General features: G+C 54.5%; 2 protein-coding genes across 10 annotated transcripts in view; one reads left to right on the top strand and one right to left on the bottom strand.

Annotated features, from left to right (window-relative positions):
- SEPTIN9 (septin 9) overlaps nt 1–22,161 on the bottom strand; it is a 196,577-nt gene that overhangs the window by 103,755 nt on the left and 70,661 nt on the right. Inside the window, exon 1 of one of the 7 annotated variants that reach the window (XM_082442693.1) lies at nt 1,541–1,680. The exons of the other annotated variants lie outside the window; for them this stretch is intronic. Coding sequence (XP_082298819.1) covers nt 1,541–1,595 — 55 coding nt within the window. The 5' untranslated portion in view covers nt 1,596–1,680. Of the gene's footprint in view, nt 1–1,540; nt 1,681–22,161 lie in introns of those variants that run through there. 7 annotated transcript variants of the gene reach the window in all.
- LOC309650850 (uncharacterized protein) lies at nt 1,750–7,572 on the top strand (the record flags this gene model as incomplete). Of its 3 annotated transcripts, XM_082442728.1 has the most annotated exons (3): nt 1,750–2,542; nt 3,751–3,951; nt 4,090–7,565. In XM_082442728.1, 2 exons carry the CDS (start codon nt 1,750–1,752, stop codon nt 3,918–3,920), a joined length of 963 nt encoding a protein of 320 aa, XP_082298854.1. In that variant the 3' UTR covers nt 3,921–3,951; nt 4,090–7,565. The 3 variants fall into 3 exon arrangements, 2 of the variants coding, with proteins under 2 accessions (XP_082298854.1, XP_082298853.1); XM_082442727.1 differs by having other exon boundaries at nt 3,751–7,565; XR_014257781.1 differs by lacking the exon at nt 3,751–3,951 and having other exon boundaries at nt 2,079–2,542; nt 4,090–7,572.

Here is a 22,161-nt window from a genome sequence, read left to right as displayed (position 1 = left end):
AACCTGAAGGCGGCAGCAGTCTCCAGATTGGCCAGTTCTCCCGCTCGGACACTCAGGAGATGAAAGGCCCCTGAGGAGCTGCGGGAGGGCTGCTGGGGGCAGGCGGAAGGCGAAACAGAAGGAAGGAGACTCGGGGAGGGTGCTGGGTATGAGCATGCGCCCCAAGAGGTCCCGACGTTGGGGTACAAGCCATCGCAGCTCTGCAGACCCACACTCCCCGCGTTCAGTGCTCAGTGTCAGAGTCGGAAAACTGCTCCAACCACAGAGCCAGCCCCCAGCAGACCCATCCCTCGCACAGGGCAAGCCGGCCACTGGACCCCACCCCCTCCTGTCTCTCCACCCCCTGCTAAGCCACTCCAGGCCCAGCCCAGAATCACAGCCTCTGGGGCTCTGCTTGGGGCCCAGCCAGGCTCTGGTCCTGGAGAAGTGCCCCCCGCAGATGGGGCTGACCTCAGGTGGGCCACGTGCACGGCTGGGCTCTGGACCCCCAGATCCCAGTCCTGATTCTGCCCTTGGGGGCGGGGGACCTCCCCGCAAGGCCTGGCACCTGGACGTCTGTTAACTCCTTTCAGCCCAGCCTTCCCAAGGCCAGGTCCACCAGAGGGCTCTGCCCAAGGCTGCCTGGGAGCCCCTCCGAGGGGCGGGGGCTCCAGATCCCAGCAGAGGCAGACCCGCCCCTCAGAAATCCGGCCCCTAAGTGCTGGAGACTATTGTGTGAGCTTCCCTTCCGACCGCTTTATTTACTCCCCAAGACGCAGGACGCAGAGCCACAGGCAGTCACGAGGACGCACGAAAGCCACACACACGAGCCCAGGACCGGGATGCCCTACCGCATCCGGCGGGAGAAGCCCCCCAAGTCTCTCAACACTTTGTAAACCCCGGAGGGGGGAGGGGACCAAAACGCGCTCCTAAGCGGCAAGCAGGCCCCTCCTCCCCCCACAGCCGGACTCCGGGAGGAGGAGGAGGAGGTCCCCAGGCCCGGATGGGGGCCGATGGGACGCCCCCCTCTAGACTCGCCGCGGCCTGGGCCGTGTCCACTCGGGTCCCTGCCCAGCCCGGATTCGGCTCAGCCCCGGCTCCGAAACTGGTGTGGGGGAGGGGGCTGTCCTGCGGGCGGGACGCGGGGGCGGGTAGCGAACTCCCCCAACCCGCCGCAGGGCCAGGGCCCCGAGGCCGACGGGCAGCGCGGGAGGGAGCGGACTGAGCGACAGCTGAGAGCGAAACCGCGCGCCAGGGCCGTTTGAGGAAGCCCCGCGAGCCCTCGAGGAGACTGTCGTCGCTCGGCAAACACAAACAACAATAAAAGGAAGGAAACCCGGCGGCAGCGCGCAGGGCGAGCGCAGGGGCCAGCGAGGGCGCGCGGTCCCCGCGTCCCCCTAACGGGGTGCTCCACGGAGGCGACGCGGGCGCGGGGCGGGGGGCGCGGCGGGAGGGCGCCCCATCGGGGTCCTGCCTCCCCGTCCGCGCCCCCGTCTCGCCTGAGGTCCGCCCCGAGGAGCCCCCGAGTACGCCCGCGCCGCGGTGGCCGGCGGGCACCCACCTTCGAAGTCCGAAATGATCCCGTCCAGCTGCGCGTTGACCGCGGGGTCGGACATGGTGGCTCGCGGGCGGCGCGACGCGTGGAGGGCGGCGGCGAGGAAGCGCCCCGGCCGGCACGGGCCCTGCGCGCTGGCTGGGGGGCCCCGCCCGCGCTCCCGCCGTGCAGAGCTGGCCGCCGGAGCCCCTCGGCCCCCGGGCTCGGCTGAATGAATGGGGGAGGCGGGCGGGCGCCGGCGCTCCTTGCTCCCCGCGCCGCCGCCCCGCCCCGCCCCCGCCTCCCGGGCGGATCAGGTTCCCGCACCCGCGGCCCGGCCTCCACTCCTCGCACTGGCTGCTCCGCCCGCCTGTCAAGGTTGGGCCTGGGGGGCTGGGACCCGAGCGGCCGCCGCGGGGACACGCCGAGTCCCGGGCACCCGACCCGAGAGCCCCCCTTCTCCCCGCCTGGCCCGCGCCCAGGGGACGGCGACGGACGCGGCCCCGGCGCCCTCCCCCCCCGACGCCCCGCTGCGGCCAGATGTGGGCGGATGTGGAGGTCGGGCGGCGGCGCGGGGGCGGCGCCGAGGGGGGAAGAGATTCCTCCCCTTCCCTGGGGCGCAGGGTTCCTTCTGCGGGAGGTTTTATTTACGCAGCCAAACAAAGTTCGCCGCCGCCTTGCCGCGCGCAGCGCCTCCAAGGGTTAAGCGCTCGGACTGGCGGCCGGCAGGAGCCCAGCCTGTTGGCCAAGAGCCGAGGGGCGAGCGCCAGTCACGTGACCCGGGGCGGGGAGGGGGGCGCCAAATCCCACCCTCTCGGGGCACCTCTCCAGCTGCTCCCTACCCTCAGCCCACCGCCCCCGAGGTCGCTGCTGCACCCTCGGGGGCGGTGTCAGAAAAGGCGCTGGCCCACCGGGGACGCGGGGCAGGGACGGAACACCCTTGTCAGAACCGCCAGGGACACGTGCCACTCCAACGCTGCACAACAAGGGGCTTCCTGAAGGCAGAGCGTAGACCCCGTGTTCTCCCTGGTAAGGAGCAGATATTTCAAAGTATCTGAAGGGAGGAGTTGGGGGAGGGGACGGGGAGCAAGGGGCCTGCCGGTGAGGCTCGGCCCCATCTGGCCCACACCTCAGGCCTGGCCTTGCCCTCCTGGGCAGTTAATTTCTACCCTTCGTACATTGGACAAACATTGATTAAGCCCTATTACCTACAAGGCAGGCAGGTCCCAGGGCCTGGGGACAAAAGGATGGGCTGGAACTTGAAGAGCAGCCAGGAAGGGCCCTCCAGGTCTGGCACCAACAATGTGGGGGGGGGGGTCTCTTCCAATCCCCCCAGCCAGTTAGGCACTCCTGCCTATCCTCCCCTCATTTCCTTAGACCCAGGGCCTCTGCCCCAAGTCGGGGGCCCGTGTGAGAATAGCAGGGAAAGACGCTCTCTGAACCGGTGGGCAATTCGGCAATACGGTTCCCTCCGGGTGGCATGCGAGTGCCCGAGAGCTCGTCCTGGGTCTCAGACTGGTCAGTGCCACTCCCCTCCCAGCCCCCACGCCCCCAGTTCTGAAAGATCCCAAATGCGCAGGGGATGCTGAGGCCTGACCGCCATCCCGGTTATTCAGGGCCTCTTGCGGAGAATGCAATGCGCTAGGCATGAGCTTTTTTAAGTTGATGAAATCGAGTCCTTCCTTTTTAAGAAAAGCAGTCTCTCCCTCCCCCATGCTTTGGATATTTTGAACTATTTTCAACCAAGTGAGTTTGTGGACAAGGAACTGCAAAACCACAGACATTTCAGATGTGCACACACCCTCTGCCTGGGAGCTGGGGTTTCAGAAATGGAGTCGCCACTGTCATTAATAGCACCCCTGGTGGCATCCACACCAGCCCGGGGCATTTCTTGTCTGAAAACCAGCACCTGGGCCCACCCGATAGTCCAATCTTCTGGCCACCTGCCCAGCCCGTATTTGGGGGTTTGGTGGTCCACTGCCCCTAAGAAACAGCCTAATGCCATAACCCTCTGGGAAGATGCTGGGTCTCAGAGACAGGGCAGCATCCAGCCTGGGCCACAGCATTATTCTCCAGTGTTTTTATCAGAAGCACCTGGTGAGTGTAGACACACCCATGCGATTGTTCTCCCAGGGAGCTGGCTTGGAGTTCTCCCAGATTCGCATAGGTTCAGCTTATTGTGCCTTATTCACTTCCATTCACAGTGGAGCCAAACACACTTAAGCTTATCTCCTCAGGGAGCCCAGCCAGGGCGCACGCCTCACCAAAATGCTCCCCTATGGGAACCCAAAGGACAATGGCAGGAGGGAGCGGACCTCCGAGGCCAGAATGTTGGCGCGACTGTGCTCCAGACCCCATCCAGTCCATCCCCCTGCCTGCCTCTGGCCCCCCTTCACTTAACCACTGAGGCTGCCGTTGCCAGGCCTAGACACCTCCAGGTAAGGAGAGTCCCCCATGTTCCCTCAGGAAACCGACCCCGGCACTTGGCCACACTCCCAGCCAGGAAGTTCACCCTTGTATCTAACCAACCGCTCTAATTGTACATCATTTATTTCCCCTTTTTTTTCTGTCCTCAGAGGAGATGGGAAACAGCTGGGCACCACTCTTCAAGTAATAATTACCTCCTCCAAACTCAAAGACAATCCAGTTGCTCCTCGGCCTTCTCTTTCTCAGCTTAAATCATCTGTCCCCGACCCTTTAATCATCCCCCATCCTTTGATCACTTCTGATGACTGTGTCCAAATTGGGGCTCCAGGACTTTAATAAGGCCTGATCCCTGTAGGATGGGGAGGGTGCCCTGACCCCCTGTCCCAGGGCATGCGCAGTCAGGGCCGGGGTCTGGACAATCCTGGTAGGGGCGCTGGGCAGATAAAAGCAGCAGCAGCAGCAGCAGAGGGAAGAAAATGAGCTTAAATTTGGCGAGAGAAAAAGAACTGCAATGCGTCCAAATTCTGTGATGGTGCGCTCTCCCAAGGCCATGGGGGGAAGGCAAGACCGTTTGTAGGCCTGGCCCAAGGGGAAGGTGTGATCAGGGGGACATCAGAGGGGCCACCTACCTCACAGGTCCGCCATGAGACATGTAGTGGGGTGAATGGTGGGCCCCCCAAAAGATATGTCCATTCCGAACCTCAGAATGAGACCTGACTTGGTATAAGGATCTTTGCAGACGAATGAAGCTAAGGATCTTGAGACAAGATCACCCTGGATTACAGTGAGCCCTGAATCCAATGACCAGTGTCCTTATAGAGACCAAAAAGGAGAAGACACAGAGGCGCAGAGAAAAGGGCCTCGTGAAGTCAGAGGCAGGGGTGGGAGTGATGCAGCCACAAATCAAGTAACACTTGGGACCCCAGAAGCTGGAAGCAGCAAGCAAAGACTCTTCCCCGGAGCCTTCGGAGACAGCTTGCCCTGCTGACACCTTGATTTCAGGCTTCTGGTCTCCAACTGTAAGAGAATAATTTTTTGTCATGTTAAGCCCCCCAGTTTGTGGTTCTTTGTTACGGCAGCCCCAGGACGCTCCTACAGACCTTAAATTCCCATCTGAATCATCCCTCTAGGCCAAAGCTGCCTCTCCCAAAGATGTCTCATAAGCCACAAAACCTGCAGTCAGCAGTGAACGCTGGCCAGCAGGTGGCAGTCCTGAGGGGGCTCGGGGGCACTCAAGACAGCAAGTTTTCATAAGAAAAGCTGGAGGCCAGGGCTGGGTGAGAAAGGTGTAAATATGAAGCCTTTCTGGAGATGGAAAGAGCAGGCCTGAAGGGAAACCCCACAGGTCCAGCCCAGGTGGAGTGACCCTTGCAAAGCATGGGAAGAACGGGAGGAAATGGATGGGCGGAAACAGCCATTTGGCTCACCCGTCAGTATCCCTGACCCCACGCTCCAGGGGGGTGGCATGGGGAGCAGGGGGAGGATGGTGGCTCTTTGCCCAGCGAAACCGGGCCTTTGGACCGGACACCCCATGCAGTGGACCATCTGGCTGCTCTGGGGCAGGGGCCATATGGTCTCAGCTCTACGTGCACCTGGCGCCCAGCAGGGCCTTCCTGAGCCACAGAGCCTCGGGTCCAGCAGCTGCTGAGCCTTCCACAGCCCCCAAGCCCCTTCAGCCCACCATCTCGGTAAATGGCACCACCATCTACCTAGCCGCTCAAGCCAAATATCAAGGCATCACCCTCGAGTTCTCCCTTTCCCTCCCCACCACATCCAAGCCATCAGGAAGTGTCTGCCTCAGAAATATCCGTGAATCAGTCTACTTCTGCCCTCCTCAAGTTCCCCCTCTCCAGCCCACCCCCTCTGCCAGAGGTATGCTGCCTAAGGTTTAACAACCAGCAAAAACAACTCTACCTGATATGTAGCATTTGCCTATTTCTGTAGTGTAAGTACTCCCATCTTGGCCAATTTGGGGCTACCAATGAGACACCATTGAAACTGGGGCTGGATATCATTTATATGTGGAATCTAAAAAATGGTACAAATGAACGTATTTACAAAACAGAAATAGAATTACAGATGTAGAAAACAAACTTATGGTTACTGGGGGGAAAGGGTGGAGAGGGATAAATTGGGAGATTGGGATTGACATATACACACTACTATATATAAAATAGATAACTATTAAGGACCTACTGTATAGCACAGGGAACTCTACTCAATACTCTGTAATGACCTGTATGGGAAAAGAATCTTAAAAAGAGTGGATATATGTATATGTATAACCAAATCACTTTGCTGTACACCTGAGACTAACACAATGTAAATCAACTATACTCCAATGAAAATTAATTAAAAAAAAAAAAAGAAAAGAAACTGGGGCTGGGAAGAGATTGCAGGAGCTGCCGTTATACAGTGTTTCTACCATAGAGATACAGCAGAAGTGAAGAACTCAAGAACAAAGATCATCCATTCATCTATTGTTGGACATTTAGGTTGTTTCCCTGTCCTGGCTATTGTAAATAGTGCTGCAATCAACATTGGGGCACATGTGTCCTTTTGAATTATGGTTTTCTCAGGGTAGATGCCCAGTGGTGGGATTGCTGGGTTATATGGTAGTTCTATTTTTAGTTTTTTAAGGAACCTCCATACTGTTCTCCATAGTGGCTGTATCAATTTACATTCCCACCAACAGTGCAAGAGGGTTCCCTTTTCTCCACACCCTCTCCAGCATTTATTGTTTGTAGATTTTTTGATGATGGCCATTCTGACCAGTGTGAGGCGATACCTCATTGTAGTTTTGATTTGCATTTCTCTTATAATTAGTGATGTTGAACATCTTTTCAAGTGCCTCTTGGCCATCTGTATGTCTTCTTTGGTGAAATGTCCATTTAGGTCTTCTGCCCGTTTTTTAATTGGGTTGTTTGGTTTTTTTTTGATATTGAGCTCCATGAGCCGTTTGTATGTTTTGGAGATTAATCCTTTGTCTGTTGCTTCATTTGCAAATATTTTCTCCCGTTCTGAGGGTTGTCTTTTCGTCTTGTTTATGGTTTCCTTTGCTGTGCAAAAGCTTTTAAGTTTAATTAGGTTCCATTTGTTTATTTTTGTTTTTATTTTCATTACTCTTGGAGGTGGGTGAAAAAAGATCTTGCTGTGGTTTATGTCAAAGAGTGTTTTTCCTATGTTTTCCTCTAAGGGTTTTATAGTGTCCGGTCTTACATTTAGGTCTTTAATCCATTTGGAGTTAAGATGTGGTACGTATATACAATGGAATATTACTCAGCCATAAAAAGGAACAAAATTGGGTCATTTGTAGAGATGTGGATGGACCTAGAGTCTGTCATACAGAGTGAAGTAAGCCAGCAAGAGAAAAATAAATATCATATATTAACGCATATATGTGGAATCTAGAAAAATGGTACAGATGAACCTATTTGTAGGGCAGGAATAGAGACACAGATGTAGAGAACAGACATGTGGACACAGAGGGGGAAGGGGAAGGTGGGACGAATTGGCAGATTAGGTTTGACATAAATACACTACCATGTATAAAACAGATAGCTAGTGGGAACCTGCTGTATAGCACTGGGAGCTCAGCTCGGTACTCTGTGACGACCTAGATGGGTGGGATATGGGTGGGGGGGAAGGAGGTCCAAGAGGGAGGGGATGTAAGTATACATATAGCTGATTCACTTCATTGTACAGCAGAACCTAACAGAACATTGTATAGCAATGTTACTCCAATAAATAAAAAATAAATTAACTCAAAAAGAAAAAAAGAACAAAGATGATGGTTAAATGTAGTAAGACACTTCAGAAGGGGTGAGCTTTGTGTATTTATTATCATTGTTCTTAATATAATTACTTGTAAGTAATTTAATTCATACCATATACATCTACTGTTCTGCTCTCACTTCCCTTCACCCTAGAACTCACGGCGAGGCTTTAAAAGTGAGATCAGACTACGTCACCTCCCACAGCTTAAGAGTCGAGTGCAGACTCCTCCTTACCGAGGTCGCCGAGGTGCCAGGTGCCTGGCCTCTACCCGCCGCTGCAGCCTCACCTATTCACTCGGCGCCCCCGGCCTCCTCCCTCTCCTCCGGTCTGCCTCCTGCTGCCGGACACCTGCATAGCTGTCCTCTCTGCCTGGACGGCCTCCCCCAGGTCTTGCCCCTGATGGCTCCCTGCCTGTCATTTCCGTTTAAATATCAGAGCGACACCCCAGGGCCCCCCAGGAGACCCCTTGAGCCAGCTGCTTCCTTGCCTCCAGACCTGCAACGGAGACTCCCCGAGACTCCCCTGAGACCCTGTTAGATCCTGTGGAATGACAGAGTTCAGTTCCCTTTGTGGGATGGCAGGGTCGCAGGGACTCCTGACAGGGAACCAGCCCAAAGGGGCAGAGGGCCCTCTGGGACTCCCCTGGACTCCCTGCACCGGACCAGGCCTCCGGGACCCGTGTCCCTTTATCAAAATCAGCAGTAATCGTGCTTCAGACCACTGAGTCTCTCAGGCAGCCTGAGTTTGAATCTTCCCGTGAAGCCCGTGTGTGGGGACAGCTGACACTTAACCGGTGTGTAGGCTACAAAACACCCTTACACCATCTGCCGGGCTGCTTAAACGCGACCAGAAGGTTTCACTTCAAAGGGGAATGCCGTTCTCTTAGCACGTGATCAATCTGTTCCCCGAACTTCCCAGTTCTCACTCCAGCCTGCTTTGCTCGGAACATTTACAGCAAACTCTGACCACAGCGGCCTGGCCCTTATCTCGGAGGCAGGGGACTTTTTAAACAAAATCTTTCTCTTCTAAGTCATGCTTTCAAGCCACCAAAGGAAGCTCCTGGCCTTCGGGCCCCAAGCAAACAGGCTCCCCCACCCCCAGCGAGCCAGGCCCTCGACTCCAGCTGACAGACGCTCAGGCCTGAATCAGCTGCAGTTCCCCTGCGTCCTGACTATGACAGCATGACCAGGAGGGCAGCGCTACCCACCCCTCCCATCTTTCAGATTCGCTGCAAATTTTACTGCCGTGATATTAAACCCTACGGGACCCTGGGAGCCAGGGCAGGGGGAAGCGGCTCCTAACACAGAAGGCAGAAGGACAGGGCGGAAATTAGGACCCTGCAAGATGACCACTCACCAGCTGAACTCTGGCTGTGGCTTTGGAGACTCATTTGTTTATTCCTGCGGCCAATGGGCTTTTGATTGGCAAATTCGGCTGTCTGGGACACTGGCTTGGTGAGTTATCACCCAGATACGATGGGGGAGGAGGAAGTCTCTTCTTTTGATGACTCATGTTTTATTCCTGATGATTCCCTCTTTACACAGTCCCACAACCCTCCGTTCCCACTCCAAGCCCCCAAGACAGGGCTTTGGAATGGATTAAAGTCCCCAACTTCCTAGCTACCAGTAGAGGCTGTAGGTACAGAGATGGGGTGGGGGACACTCAGCCTCCCACACCCCCCAGCTGATGGGAAATTCCCTCAGGCCCTTCCGATGGCTCTGCAAAGTCACACAAGGGGCCTCAGGGGAGTGGCCGGCCTGGTACCGACCCAGCCTCAAAGCAGCCTGCGGACTCGTCACCCCCAAGGCTGCCAGGAGACTTGGCCAGGCCACCTTCCCGGGGGGACAGGACATTCCCAGGTCCCCAGGGGCCATCACTGTCCTGGCCTCCTTGCCACTTTTCTCAAGCAGGCACCCTGCTCCGAGGGCTCGAAAGCTGAAAGCAGCTCGCCACTGCTGCAGTGTGGGGACGAGGCTGAGTCACCAGCCTGCCCTAGTTCCACGTCAGCGGGAACAATGGGATCTGAGCAGGACCTGAGCAGAGAAGAGGGGACAACAGGGCCTCTGTGGCCACGCTTAAAGCACCGCAGTGACCAAGGCGATGTTGTCCCCAGGGAGCTGCCAGCCGACCTGGCCCCTTGGACTGCGGCCACATGCTCTGACAATGCCCCAGCCCATTGCCAGGAGCGGTGGCCAGTCAGCATGGAAAGGGCAAGGAAGCAGGCTCCCTCCCCTCCTCTTCTGCACCCTCTCAGAAGTGTCTTCAAGGCTTATCTTGCAACCACAAACCCTGCTGGAATCCCCTGCAATGCCTGCCCCCTAAATGCTCATCCACCTACCCTTGCACACCTCCAGTGACGGGGAGCTCAGTACCTGTCAATGCTGCTCACTCTATCTTTAGCCAGTTCGGGCTATTTAAAAGAGATGGGGTGGGGGGAGGGAAGGAATGAATTAAAGTCTGCCTGACCATAGCTCTTGCCCATGGAAGAGATATCCACTTTACTTTTTTCCAGAATACAAAAGTGAAAAGGAGATGTAGGGGCATGGACTATAGTTTTACTGCGAGATCTTTCTGGGGGCCTGGAATTAGGAGTGTCCGCCCTCTTCATAGCCAAAATGTGTGTGTGGGTTCCCTGTGGGCCGGATGTTTTTCCACCCCGTTCCCAGTCCACCGTGAATTCGAGAGGATGTTTTGTGCCCCTGGATGCGCCCGTTGGCCCGCCGTGACCCCCACGGGAGAGGGTACCTGAGATGCAGGCTCCGGGTCCTGGCTGGCAGCCTTGGGAACAGCCAGCTCCGCGTGGGAGGGAGGGAGGAAGAGCGGGGCGTGCTGGCGGGGCCCCCTCCCGACAATCTGGTATTGCTTTCCTGGATAATGAACTCTCCTACCCCAAGTGCTGCTAGAGCCAGCCAGCAGCCAAACCAACCTCAATGGACCGTTTGTCCCTCATGTGAAGTGACCTCGGGGACGTAATGGGTTTGCTATTAACTCACCCGCCTCCGCTCTTCCCCTCTCCCCCCCAGCATGAGTCACTCGCCTAGATGACTCGGTCCGGCAGGGCCCTTGCCAGGGGTTTGCCAGTTCTGGCCGGGCTGTGTGAGGGGAGAGACCAGCACAGAGGACAAAGGCTGTCCAGCCGGAGGCCAGTGGTCCGGGGTTCACACAGCTTCCCGGGGACTGTCTATACCCCGGGCCCCCGAAGCCAGGGGTAGGTCCCTCTGTGTCTCCCTGGTGCCTGGGGACCCTGGCAGCCATGCCCCTACCCATCTGGGGACAGGCCGTCTTCCGGCAGACTCCTGCAGGCAGGGAGCTGAGAGGGTTAACGCACATGGAAACTGGCCACAGAGATCAGAAACAAGAGTGCCGAGGCTGCTGAGGGCCAATTACCACCCTTCTCACCTCTGAGAAGCAGGTCTGGGGGTTTGTTTGCTGGCTTTTCTTAATCTAAACACTCAGATTCTCTCACCCACTCAGCCCTAGGCTCTGGGGAGGGAGGCCCCAAGCTGGCCTCGCTGCCCGGGGTCTTGGCTCCCCCCAAGCTGAAGCCTTTCTAAAATGCAGATGTGACCGGTGACCCTCCGGATACAGTGGGAGCCCAGCAGGGCTGACAACCAGGCCTCCATCTCCTGCCAGCCACCCCTGCCTCCTCTCCCCATGCTTCTCCTCGCCCTCTGCTCATGCCCAGTTGCTCCCGGTTCCTGGACAAGCCAGGCGTCATAGCTCTGCGACTGTCCGACTCTGTTCCCTCTGCCTGGCAGGCCCTTCCCGCCCTCCTTGACCTGGCTCATTCTCAATCCTTCGCAGGTGCCTCCCTGGAGCTTCTAGGGAGCTTCCCTGGAACCCCTGGGTGGGGGGACTCCCTTCTGGGCCCTACCATGGGTTTTCCCAGTGGCCAGGTCAGCCTCTAACCCAGACCATTCGCTGGAGGGGGAAGCCAGGCAGGGGGATCAGGAGGTGGGCTTCCCGGAGCAGAGAATCAGCACCAGGGAGGGACACTGCCAGGCAGGAAGTGAGACGGGGAGCCCGCAGCCCAAGGAGGCAGGAAGCCGCGAGCATCACCCCTCCCACGCCCCAGCGGTCCTGCCAGCCAGATGGGCCACCTTCTCAGCACAGCTGTTCTTCAGCAGAGAGAAACTTCTCACCTTCGGGAACAGGCTGGGGACATTCCGGATGGGGCCTCGTCTGGTCACAGGGACCATGGAGTCTGGGTCTCCGTGGCTCCTTCCATCCACGTGGCCACAGACCTGGCTCTGCCCAAGTGAGCACACATCTGGAGCTGCACGGCCCAAAGGGCAGGGCAGGGCAGGGAATCTGCCTGGTTAGCTGAAGCCACCACACAAATGGAGAACAGACCTGCTCACAGATCCAAGTGGAGACTTTGGTACCCGGGGCATCACTTCCAAGGAGGTGAACGAGGACATTCTAGGCCAGTGAATCACCAAATGTCTGCACATCTGGACAGGCCGTGGGCCCATCCCCCTACCACTGGAGAAAAGGAAACTGACACAGCTTACATATGGTGCATGTGGTCTTCTGGGCCAGCAGGGTGTGCAACCCAGCAGCTGAGAGGTTTGACCACTTGATTATGAATAATCTAGAACATTTATCCAGGAAAAAGTCCAGCATTGTCCAACTGGTGACCTAAAATCTCAGAACATATGTCCCCTTTCTGCAGAACCATGTCACTTTCCTAGCGCCACCCTCTCATCCCATCTGCCACCAAAGCGTCAGTCGTCCAGAACACAACACAGCAACAACCGTTGTTAATCCTACAGGTCTCCCAAATCTCCCCCATTCGTCGCGACACCTTTAGTTCTCAGCAGGAACTGACGTTCAGAATGGTGACCCCAAGACAAAGCAAGATCTTCCAAGGAGGGTTCAGTAGGAACCCTCTATAAAAACAGAAATCAGTACTCAAACTTTCAGCAAGATTCTTGTTAAGAAAGGTTGAAAGACCAGGCTGAAACAGTGGCGTGCTCATAAATGTTTAACAACCTGCTCTGGTGGACAAGGGAAAGAGTGATTTACAACGTTTGCCAATTGCTGTGATGTCAATACTCCCACCATGGCTGAGTTCAGGCTACCAATATGACCTCCCTGAACAGAGTTGGCAAGAGATGTGCACACCACTAGCTGAAACTCTCAGATCACTACAGCTTATTCTTTCTTCTTGGGAGGGTGAGAAGTCTAGGAAGCCCTTTGCTAGGCAGAACAGCAACAGCAAATAGGGTTCAACAAGCAGGCCAACCCAATCAATGGCCCACCATCACGATGTGAGGGAGGTTTCTGAGGCTGCCTCAGTGCTCAGGGAGAAAGAATGCGATGATAATTGACTGATGATGTCTGCCCCAGCCTCAGGATGGGAGATTGGTGCACGTATTTGCCATTTGCCATTCCTGACCTAAGACATTTCTCTTGCCTCTAAAGTTCAGTGCAAAGGTCACCTCCTTGGCAAACTCTTTCCCAGTCTCACCTTTTTCCTGAGTAATCCCTACCGCAGAATTTACTACCACTCTGTACATACAAAGGGAGTTATTGGTGTGTGTGGCACAGACTCTAATTGCTCTCCCAGTATCTGACCTCCCTTTCTTCTACGGTAACAAAAGTTTCAGTTGGCACATGGCTGCCCAGATAAAGAATACATTTCCCAGCCACCCCTGCTGCTAGGAGTGGTCATGTAACGAGGTTCTGGCCATTGGGAGGGGAGTTGAAAGGTTTAACTTTTAAGGTACTCCTGCCCCTTCCTCTCCCCCTGACTGGAGTGCAGATGTGATTGCAGGAGCTGAAGCAACCATCTTATTTCATGAGGTGGAGGCTGCATGTTGAGGATGGCAGAGCAGCAAAGGAGGAACAAACTGTGTCCCTGCTGCTCTGGGCCACCATGACTGCTTACACTTGGATTAGGAAGTGGAAGAGAAATGAACTTCTCTCCTGCTTAAAGCCTCTGTTGTGTTAGTCTTTGTTATGCAGCCAGACGGCATCCTGACTGATACAGTATGTGCCCATCATCCCGGCAATCTGGGCAGGAGAGGGCAGGGCAAGGCTCTTAGCATTATGCACTGAGCCCCTAGCAGAGTCTAATACGATCAGTGTAGTTAAAGCAAAATGAACAGTCTAGTTCACCCAAGGTTTGTTTTGTTTGCTTGTTTTGGTATTTGAAACTGGAACATAAAGATCTGAGGACGTACACTAACTAACATAAGCAGAGAGGACACCCAATAAATACGTGCCCAGAGTAGGCTGGGACTGCTCCAGGGAGTTATATGTTGGGATAGATCTTGAAAGTCACCTACACAGTCAGATGCGTGCTGGACAGACCAGAGCAGCAAAGGAACAAAGGAACCAGTCACGTCAGGAACAAAGCACGTGCCCAGGACATCAGGAGGTGCTGAGCCTGGGCTCCGGCCAGACGGTGGGTGCAGACTCAGGGCGGCCATTCCCCAGGCCATGAGATAGAGGGCAAGTTACTTCACCTCTCCGAGCTCCCAGTGACTATGTTAAGAACAACAATACCTAGATTGAAAGGATTAGTGATCATAAGTGGAAAGTGTCTGACATAAAACAAAAGCTTGGTAAGTGTAGCTCTTATTATCTATAACATCCAGTTTAACCCCCTTTGTTTTTTATGGGTGTGAAAACTGGACCTAGAGAGGCAGAACGGTTTGCTGAGGGTCACACAGCTGTTACTGACAGAGCCAGGATTAGAACCCAGGGTCCCTACTCCTCCTGCAGCGCCCTTGCTGTGTAAGAAGTTGTCCTGGATGAGTATAAGGACTAGGTCATCCGTGAGAAATTTTGAAAGTGAGACTGGAGGGGGAGAAAAAGATGGAGGGGGAATAAGAACAAGAGGAAAAACAGGAGGCGGACCTTTTCTGAAAGCCGGCCCTCTCCTACATTCATTATCTCCTTTAATTACATTATTAACTCCTTTAACCCTCACGAACCCCCAGGAGGTAGGCTCCCCAGTACCCTGTTTCTGCACAGGAGCGGAGGTGCGGGGAGGATGGGGGCCTGCCGAGGCTGCCAGGTACCAGTAGAGCCTCTGGGACGTGGGCTCCACCTGTCCGACTCCCACATCCATCCGTGTGGACCTAAAAAGGCTCCAGGGCAGCAGGGGCCATGGCTTTGAGCCCCTGCAGGAGGTCCTAAAGGCCAGGGAGAGCGGACGGGAGGCCAGGCCAGGTGCACGGTCCCCGCAATGCTCGGGAGAAGCTGCGGGGGGAGGGGGTGTGGTGGGTGCCCACAGCGTCTGTGCTCTAGAGGGATAACCGGGCCTGGAGGCAGCACGGCCTCCCCCGGACGATCTACAGCGGGCAGCCGGCACTCCAGTCCCCCAGGATGGGGGGCCTTGTTCATGGCAGTACCCCTAGGTCTGGGAACGACCTCCACCCTGCAGCGAGGACCCCCACCCTGCATCGCTGGAAGATTCAGAGGCTGGTTTTCTTCTGAGGATGGTAACTCAGAACCTCGACATGGGAGGAAGCAGCCTGGAGTGCTTCTAAAGGCTCCACGGATTTTGCATGGATCCCATCACATCCCTCACTGTGAAGGCCTTTCAGACGCGGCAGCCATCGTGCGTGGGACGCGGGTCTCCACCTACCAGGTAGAAGGAACATGGGGTGGGCACGTGACCCACGAGCCACCTTCAGGCTCTTTGCACACAGCTGTGTGACACAAATGAACAGGCACAGCAGTCAGGACACAAGGCAAGACCCCCCACTGGCTAGTGTTCCAGAACAGAATCCAGGCAGCCACCCCCCCCCCACGGGGCTGGGGGAGGTCGGGGGATGGGGAGCGTTTGCACAAGCTCTTCGTACACGTGCGGCTGACGATCACCCCCACGTCCGTGCCTGGGAATCTGGCCCAGAGCCTGCCGGCATCAGGGCGCTGGTAATCCCCAGCTGCTCTCCTGACGCCACTCGGAGACGCTGTCCAAGGTGGAAAGGAGAGGGTCACTGTTTTCAAGGTCACACACCCCAAAGGGACATGCCGAACCGGAGGATGGAGACAGGCATTTGGGCCAAAGCCATCAGCAGTCAGTCACGCAGGTCAACGGGGGAGCACAAACCCATTCGTTTAGCACTTTTACTGAGCAACTACGAAGAACCCAGCAGCCCAGAGCGTCCGGGGAACCCAGCTCGTGAGAAACATCTCGATCCTTTCCTGGGCCTAATTGTAACAGGAAGAACTGGGCTTTTGGTGTCACACAGACCTAAAGAGGACTCCTGGATCGGCTAAACTATTAGCTGGTGGAGTCCGGGCAAGTTACTCAACGTCTCTGAGCCTCTGTTTCCTCGTAAAACAGTCCCCGTGCCTGCCGCAGCTGGTGTCAGAAATGTGATGTCTGCAGACACCCAGCACTGGCCTGGGTCACAGGACTAGATCCATTCCTTGCAGACAAGAGCGTGACAAGCAGACGCCAGGCCTCGTGCTGTGCTCTGCTCCTGGTGGGAAATACTCCAGGGATGATCTACCCATGGCCGTCCTAAGGCACAGGGAAATCGCAGCAGGAGGCAGGCCAGGCCCCTCAGCTGCTTCTCCCAAAGCTTCCCCCAGAGGAGAAATTATCGCCTCAAGTGCCATTTCCTTCTCTGACAGCTGCCTGGACCCATAAGCAAGCCCACTGGCCGGGGCTCCAGGGGGCAGGAGGGGCTTGCGGGAGTGGGTTTGAACCTGACCAGTGACCTCCAGGGAGGAGGGGGTCATTCAGCCCTTCCTCCAGCTGGAAGGGAGGCTCCAGGCTCCGCAGGGGCATTTGGAGAAATCCAGTTCCTGGGAGCTGGGCCAGACCAGTGGGACCAGGCTGCCAGAATATCCCCTCAGTGCCCGAAGCAGGACAGGGCCAAAGGGAGACCCACACAGGGCCCTGGCTGGCAGGAGACCTGCTTCACATCAGAGGAGAAACAGCAACCCCTGAGCGAGTGTGTGAGTGTGTATGAGTGTATATGAATGGGGGACGGGTGTGGGTAAGGGAGCTACAGAACCTGGGTAAGGCCCTGTACCCCGCTATGCCTGTGTTTCCTCATCTATAAGATGGGGCTAACACTACCTACTTCCAAGAGTTGTCATGAAACGAAAACGTATTAATATTTATAATATGCTTAGAACAGGGCCTGGTACAAAAACCACTGCTCTAGGTTTGCTGAATAAGTAAAAATAAGACACATGTGGGATCTCCCTGGCAGTCCAGTGGTTAGGACTCGCGCTTCCACTGCAGGGGCCGCGGGTTCGATCCCTGGTCGGGGAACTAAGATCCCGCATGCTGCGAGGCGCAGCCAAAAAAAAATAACAGAAGACACGTGTTATTACGTGCTTAGAACAGAGCTCGGCATATCGTAAACGTGGATAGCTGGTGTTCTTGAATCCTCCCATTTGAACCAGGAGAAGCCGTGGATGCTGAGCCCTGTTCTAGGGACCCTTGAACAGGAGGGTCTCTACCTAGAGGGATTTGCCTCTATGAGTAGAGTTGCCTCAAGCCTCCAAGTGCATGGGTGCATGTGTGTTCATACGTACGCGTGACTCTCTTCACGTGCTTACCCAGAACCCGTCTGACGTAGCTCTGAATTACGATGTCGGGGCCAGGCGAGCGGGCCACAGGGCTGAGGCTCCATTTCCATAGGAACCAGGCGAAGCGAGCTTTTGGTCGGCACAGGAAGCCAAAGAGAAAGAGCAGGGGAGAAAGGGTGGTAGGCTCATGCCCAGCTTGGTCCCCTGCCCTAAAGACAAAGCAGAGTGCGTGGAGCCTGATGGTGGAGGGCCCTTGTCACAGACATAGTCTCAGTAATATTACACTTTGAAACTCAAGTTCTCATAAAATAACAGACGCCTGGCATTGGCAAGAACCTGAGGTCCCTTCTACAGCAATCCTGAACGATCTCCATTCAGTCCCTGTTTCAATACTTCTAGGCATGGGGAACTCACAACTTTGCAAAAGGGCTCGCTCGTCTGTCAGAAAGTGAAACTTGCAAGAAAAACTCCTCTTTAGGTAATGAGTCAAACTCCACTTTCTGTTACCTTCTAAGTATCTGGTTATGGTTTTGTATTTTGGAGGAACTCAAAATAAGCCCTCTCTTTCTTCTACGTGACAACTCTCCAACTATTTGGAGACAGTGACTGTAGCTCTCCTCTTTTCTGTGTCTCCTCTCCAAGCAACCACCAGCCCCCTTCCAGTCCCCTTCTCTGACCCGTCTCAAGCCCTGTCGCCGCGCAGGCCCCTCTCCTGGGGCCCTCACTTGTCCATCCACATCCTCCTTCAGGACTGAGCCCTGGAGAGGCCCCTCTGTAGTCAGGCCCTGCTGTAGGTTGAACTGTGCTCCCCAAAAGATATGTTGGAACCCTACTGCCCGGAACCTGTAAACATGACCTTATTTGGAAATCAGATCTTTGCAGATGTGATCAAGATAAGGGCACCCCGAGTTAGGGTGGGGCCCTAAATCCAGTACCTGGTCTCTTTATGAGAGAAAGGAGCGGGTGATTTGGACCCAGAGACACACAGGGGAGAAGGCCATGTGGTGACAGAGGCAGAGACTATAGTGATGTGGCCCCGGGTCAAGGAGAACCAGCAACCACCAGGAGCTAGGAAGAGGCATGGAAAGGATTCTCCCTCAGACTCCAGAAGGAATCAACCCTGATTTCGGTTTTTTGAGTCCCTGGATTGTGGTCATTTGTTATGGCAGCCACAGTACCGATCTAGGGCCTGAGCAAGGGTGGCTCAGTTGGCACCGTGTCCCGCGCCCCTCAACCCCTGCAGCCAAAGTCTTCAGCTGTCATCCTGTCTCACTGGCAAGATCAAGCGGCCATTCACCCCGAGTTCCGGTCAGCAAGTATCCGTGGATTTTCCCACACCCCCAGTAAAGGCAGCCCAGCCGCTCACCGAGCACCTGCCGCCGGGGGTCTCCCGCCATCCTGGTGCCCCTCATCCGGCTCACTCTGGGCAGCCCAGTGCCCTTCCCGCACCCCATCTCATCCTGGGGCCCCGGGGCAGGCCCAGAACCTGCATTTTAGCAGGTTTCCCGGGTGGCTTCATCAGCCAGCTTGGGGGGCTCTGGGCCAGGTGATCTTGGCCCAGGACCCCAGGACAAGGGCCGACCTGGAGTGTGGACCCTCCCGACCTTGAGAGACTCCCTGGGGCACAGGTGGGTCTCCTGAGCCCCCCCAGAGCTGGGGCACGCAACGCCAGGACAAGCCCTCAACTGCACCGGACACTTCTGGCAAAATCTCCTCTTCTGAACATAAACTGTCCCCACCCACCCTACTTTCTGTTCCTTTGAATGAACAGCAACAAAAAACATGATTTTGTGCCAAAGGTGGGGCTGAAGTTTCCCAGAGTCCAGTTTCCTGTCAGGCCTAGGTACAACGCGCAGAAGCGCTCCCTGTATGTGTGTGTGTGTGTGTGAGAGTGCACGTGTGTGCATACGTGTGTGTGTGTGTGTGTGTGTGTGTGTGTGTGTGTATGTGTGTGTTCCCCTCCACGTGCAGCCTGGGAAAGGGTGGAGAAGCTCACGGAAATTCTTTCTGGTGTCAGGAAGATGGAAAAACGGAAAATGGGCACATACACGTGCACGCACACACACACACGCACACCCCCCCACCCCCACAGAGGGAAGGCCTTCCTTTCCTTTCGCCTCGAAGGATCTCGGGGCTTGGGAAACAAGACCGGATGTCAGGAATTTGAAGATCTGTCTTGAGCATCCCGGCAACCTCCATCGGTCCTTCTAGGTGTGAAAGGCGTTTCTCCAGTTTCTGCTGCGTCTCCTGTTCCCACCCCACCCTGTTTCCTCCTCCGGGCTCCTTCAATCCCTGGGCCGCCTGCTCTGACCGCCACCCTTGCACTTGGCTGTGAACCATTTCCTCTGCACCACGCGCACGCGCACAGCGCTAGGGGAGCAGAGAGGGAGGCTTTCTCTGCCGAGCGGAGGAAGGGGCTTCTCTTCCTGGTCCTGGGCCTCGTTCGGCCTCTGGCACAACTGCCATGGAGTTAGCAGCCAGCAGGGCCCTTCCCGTGGACCAGCTCTATCCCCCCCAGTGCCCCCGCACCTGCCCAACACTGGGACACCTGGTCCCAGTACACGTCCTGTGCGCCAGCTCCAACCTGCGCATCCCCTCCAGAAGTTTCTCAGCCACCCAGTAAGCTGCTGCTAGAGACCAACTCCATCCACACCCTCCGGCAAGAACTTTTTTTGCCACCAGCAGGCCACAGGTGTCTGTGGCAGCCACAGACTCTCCAACAAGTCCCGAGCCCAAGGTGAAGCAAGGGGGGGATGACACCCCGAGTTCCTCATTTCTTCTCATGTACCTTCCCTCAGCCCCGGAGGGAGTAGCTGCTTCTTTTGTGTGTGCGGTAAAATATCCATAACATAAAAGGTACCATTTTAACAATTTTCAGGTGTACATTTCAGTGGCATTAATACATTCACATCGTTGTGCAGCCATCACCACCATCCGTCTCCAGGACTTTGTCATCTTCCCAACTGAAGCTCTGTCCCCATTAAACACGAACTGCCCCTCCCGTTCCCCCAGCCCCTGGTGACCACTGTCACATGCATCTGCTCCGGATCCTGCTTTCCGTTCTTTTGGGTATATAACTAGAAGGGGAACCGCTGGATCATGTGGTAATTCTACGTTTAATTTTCTGAGGAACCACCAAACTGTTTTCCATAGAGGCTGCACCATTTGACATTCCCACCAGCGGCGCCCAGGGTTTCCAATTTCGCCACATTCTCCACAACATGTGTTACTTTCTGGGTTTCTTTTTGTTTTTGTTTTTGTTTTTGTTTTTATATAACAGCCATTCTAATGAGTGTGAGGTGGTATCTCATTGCAGTTTTGATTTGCGTTTCCCCAATGATTAGTGATGTTGAGCATCTTCCCATGTGCCTGTTGCATCTGTATATGTCTTCTTTGGAGAAATGTCTGTTGAGGCTCTTTGCCACTTTTTTAATTGGGTTGTTTGGCTTTTTGTAATTGAGTTGTAGAAGTTTTTAATATATTCTGGATATGAATTCCTTATCAGATATATGATTTGCAAATATTTTCTCCCATTCTGTGGGTTGCCTTTGCATTCTGTTGATAGCCATCTTGGAGTCACAGAAGTTTTAAATTTTGATGAAGCTCAATTTACCTATTTTTTATTTTGTTACTTGTGCTTTTCAGTGTCGTATACAAGAAATCACTGCCAGGGACTTCCCTCGTGGCGCAGTGGTTAAGAATCCGCCTGCCAGTGCAGGGGGACACGGGTTCGAGCCCTGGTTCGGGAAGATCCCACATGCCGCGGAGCAGCTAAGCCCGTGCGCCACAACTACTGAGCCTGCGTGCCGCAACTACTGAAGCCTACGTGCCTATAACCCACGCTCCACAACAAGAGAAGCCACCGCAATGAGAAGCCCGCGCACCGCAACGAAGAGTAGCCCCTGCTCGCCGCAACTAGAGAAAGCCCGTGTGCAGCAACGAAGACCCAACGCAGCCAAAAATAAATAATAAAGAAAGAAAGAAAGAAAAAGAAGAAAGAAAAAAAGAAGTCACTGCCAAATGCAACGTTCCAAAGCTTTCCCCTACGATTTCTTCTAAAGTAGTTATTTCTCGTCTTTGCTCTTTCTATGTTCCTCAGAGTCCTCTTTCACCCTTGCAGTAGTTAAACACCTTTTACCAGTTAATAATTCTTTATACTCCACTTTGCTCTTCAAATTACTGGTGTGGTTTCTGTTTCCTGCCTGGGCCCCGACTGATACACCAAGTAAGTAGAAGGAAGGAAGTAATGAAGATAAGAGCAGAAATCAAGGAAATGGAAAATAGAAGCAAAATAAAGCCAAAAGTTGGTTCTTTAAAAAGATCAACAGATCAACAAACTCATAGCAAGACTGATAAGAGAGAGAGGAAAAGAAATGAAGAATATAAATTACCAATATTAGGAATGAAGGGTTATCCCTAAGATCCTATAGATATTAAAATGATAATAAATATTATGAACAACTTTATATGGATAAATTCAACAACTTACATGAAACAGACAAATTCCTTCAAAATACAACTTACCAAAATTGATACAAGAGGAAGTAAAAAACTTGAATGGCTCTCTCTATATATTAAATAAATGTATATTTAAATTATATTTAATTAAATATTTATTGAATATATTTAATACATTTTTTTTTTGGCTGTGCTGTGCAGCTTGCGGGATCTTAGCTCGCCTACCAGGGATTGAACCTGGGCCCTCGGCAGTGAAAACACCGAGTCCTAAACACTGGACCGCCAGGGAATTCCCTAATACACATTTTTAAATTAATTTTGTAACTTAAAAAAAAACTTTCCAAGAAGAAAACTCTAGGGAAAGATGGCTTCCTTGGTGACTTCTATCAAACATTCAAGGAAGGAAATAACACTAATCTTATGCAAACTTTTACAGAAAATAGGTAGGAAGGAGCACTTTGATCACCTTGAGGCCAAAA

The sequence above is a fragment of the Balaenoptera physalus genome (assembly GCF_965194825.1).
Source record: "Balaenoptera physalus genome assembly, chromosome: 20".
Lineage (NCBI taxonomy): Eukaryota > Metazoa > Chordata > Mammalia > Artiodactyla > Balaenopteridae > Balaenoptera > Balaenoptera physalus.
This window is presented reverse-complemented; position numbering and strand designations above follow the sequence as displayed.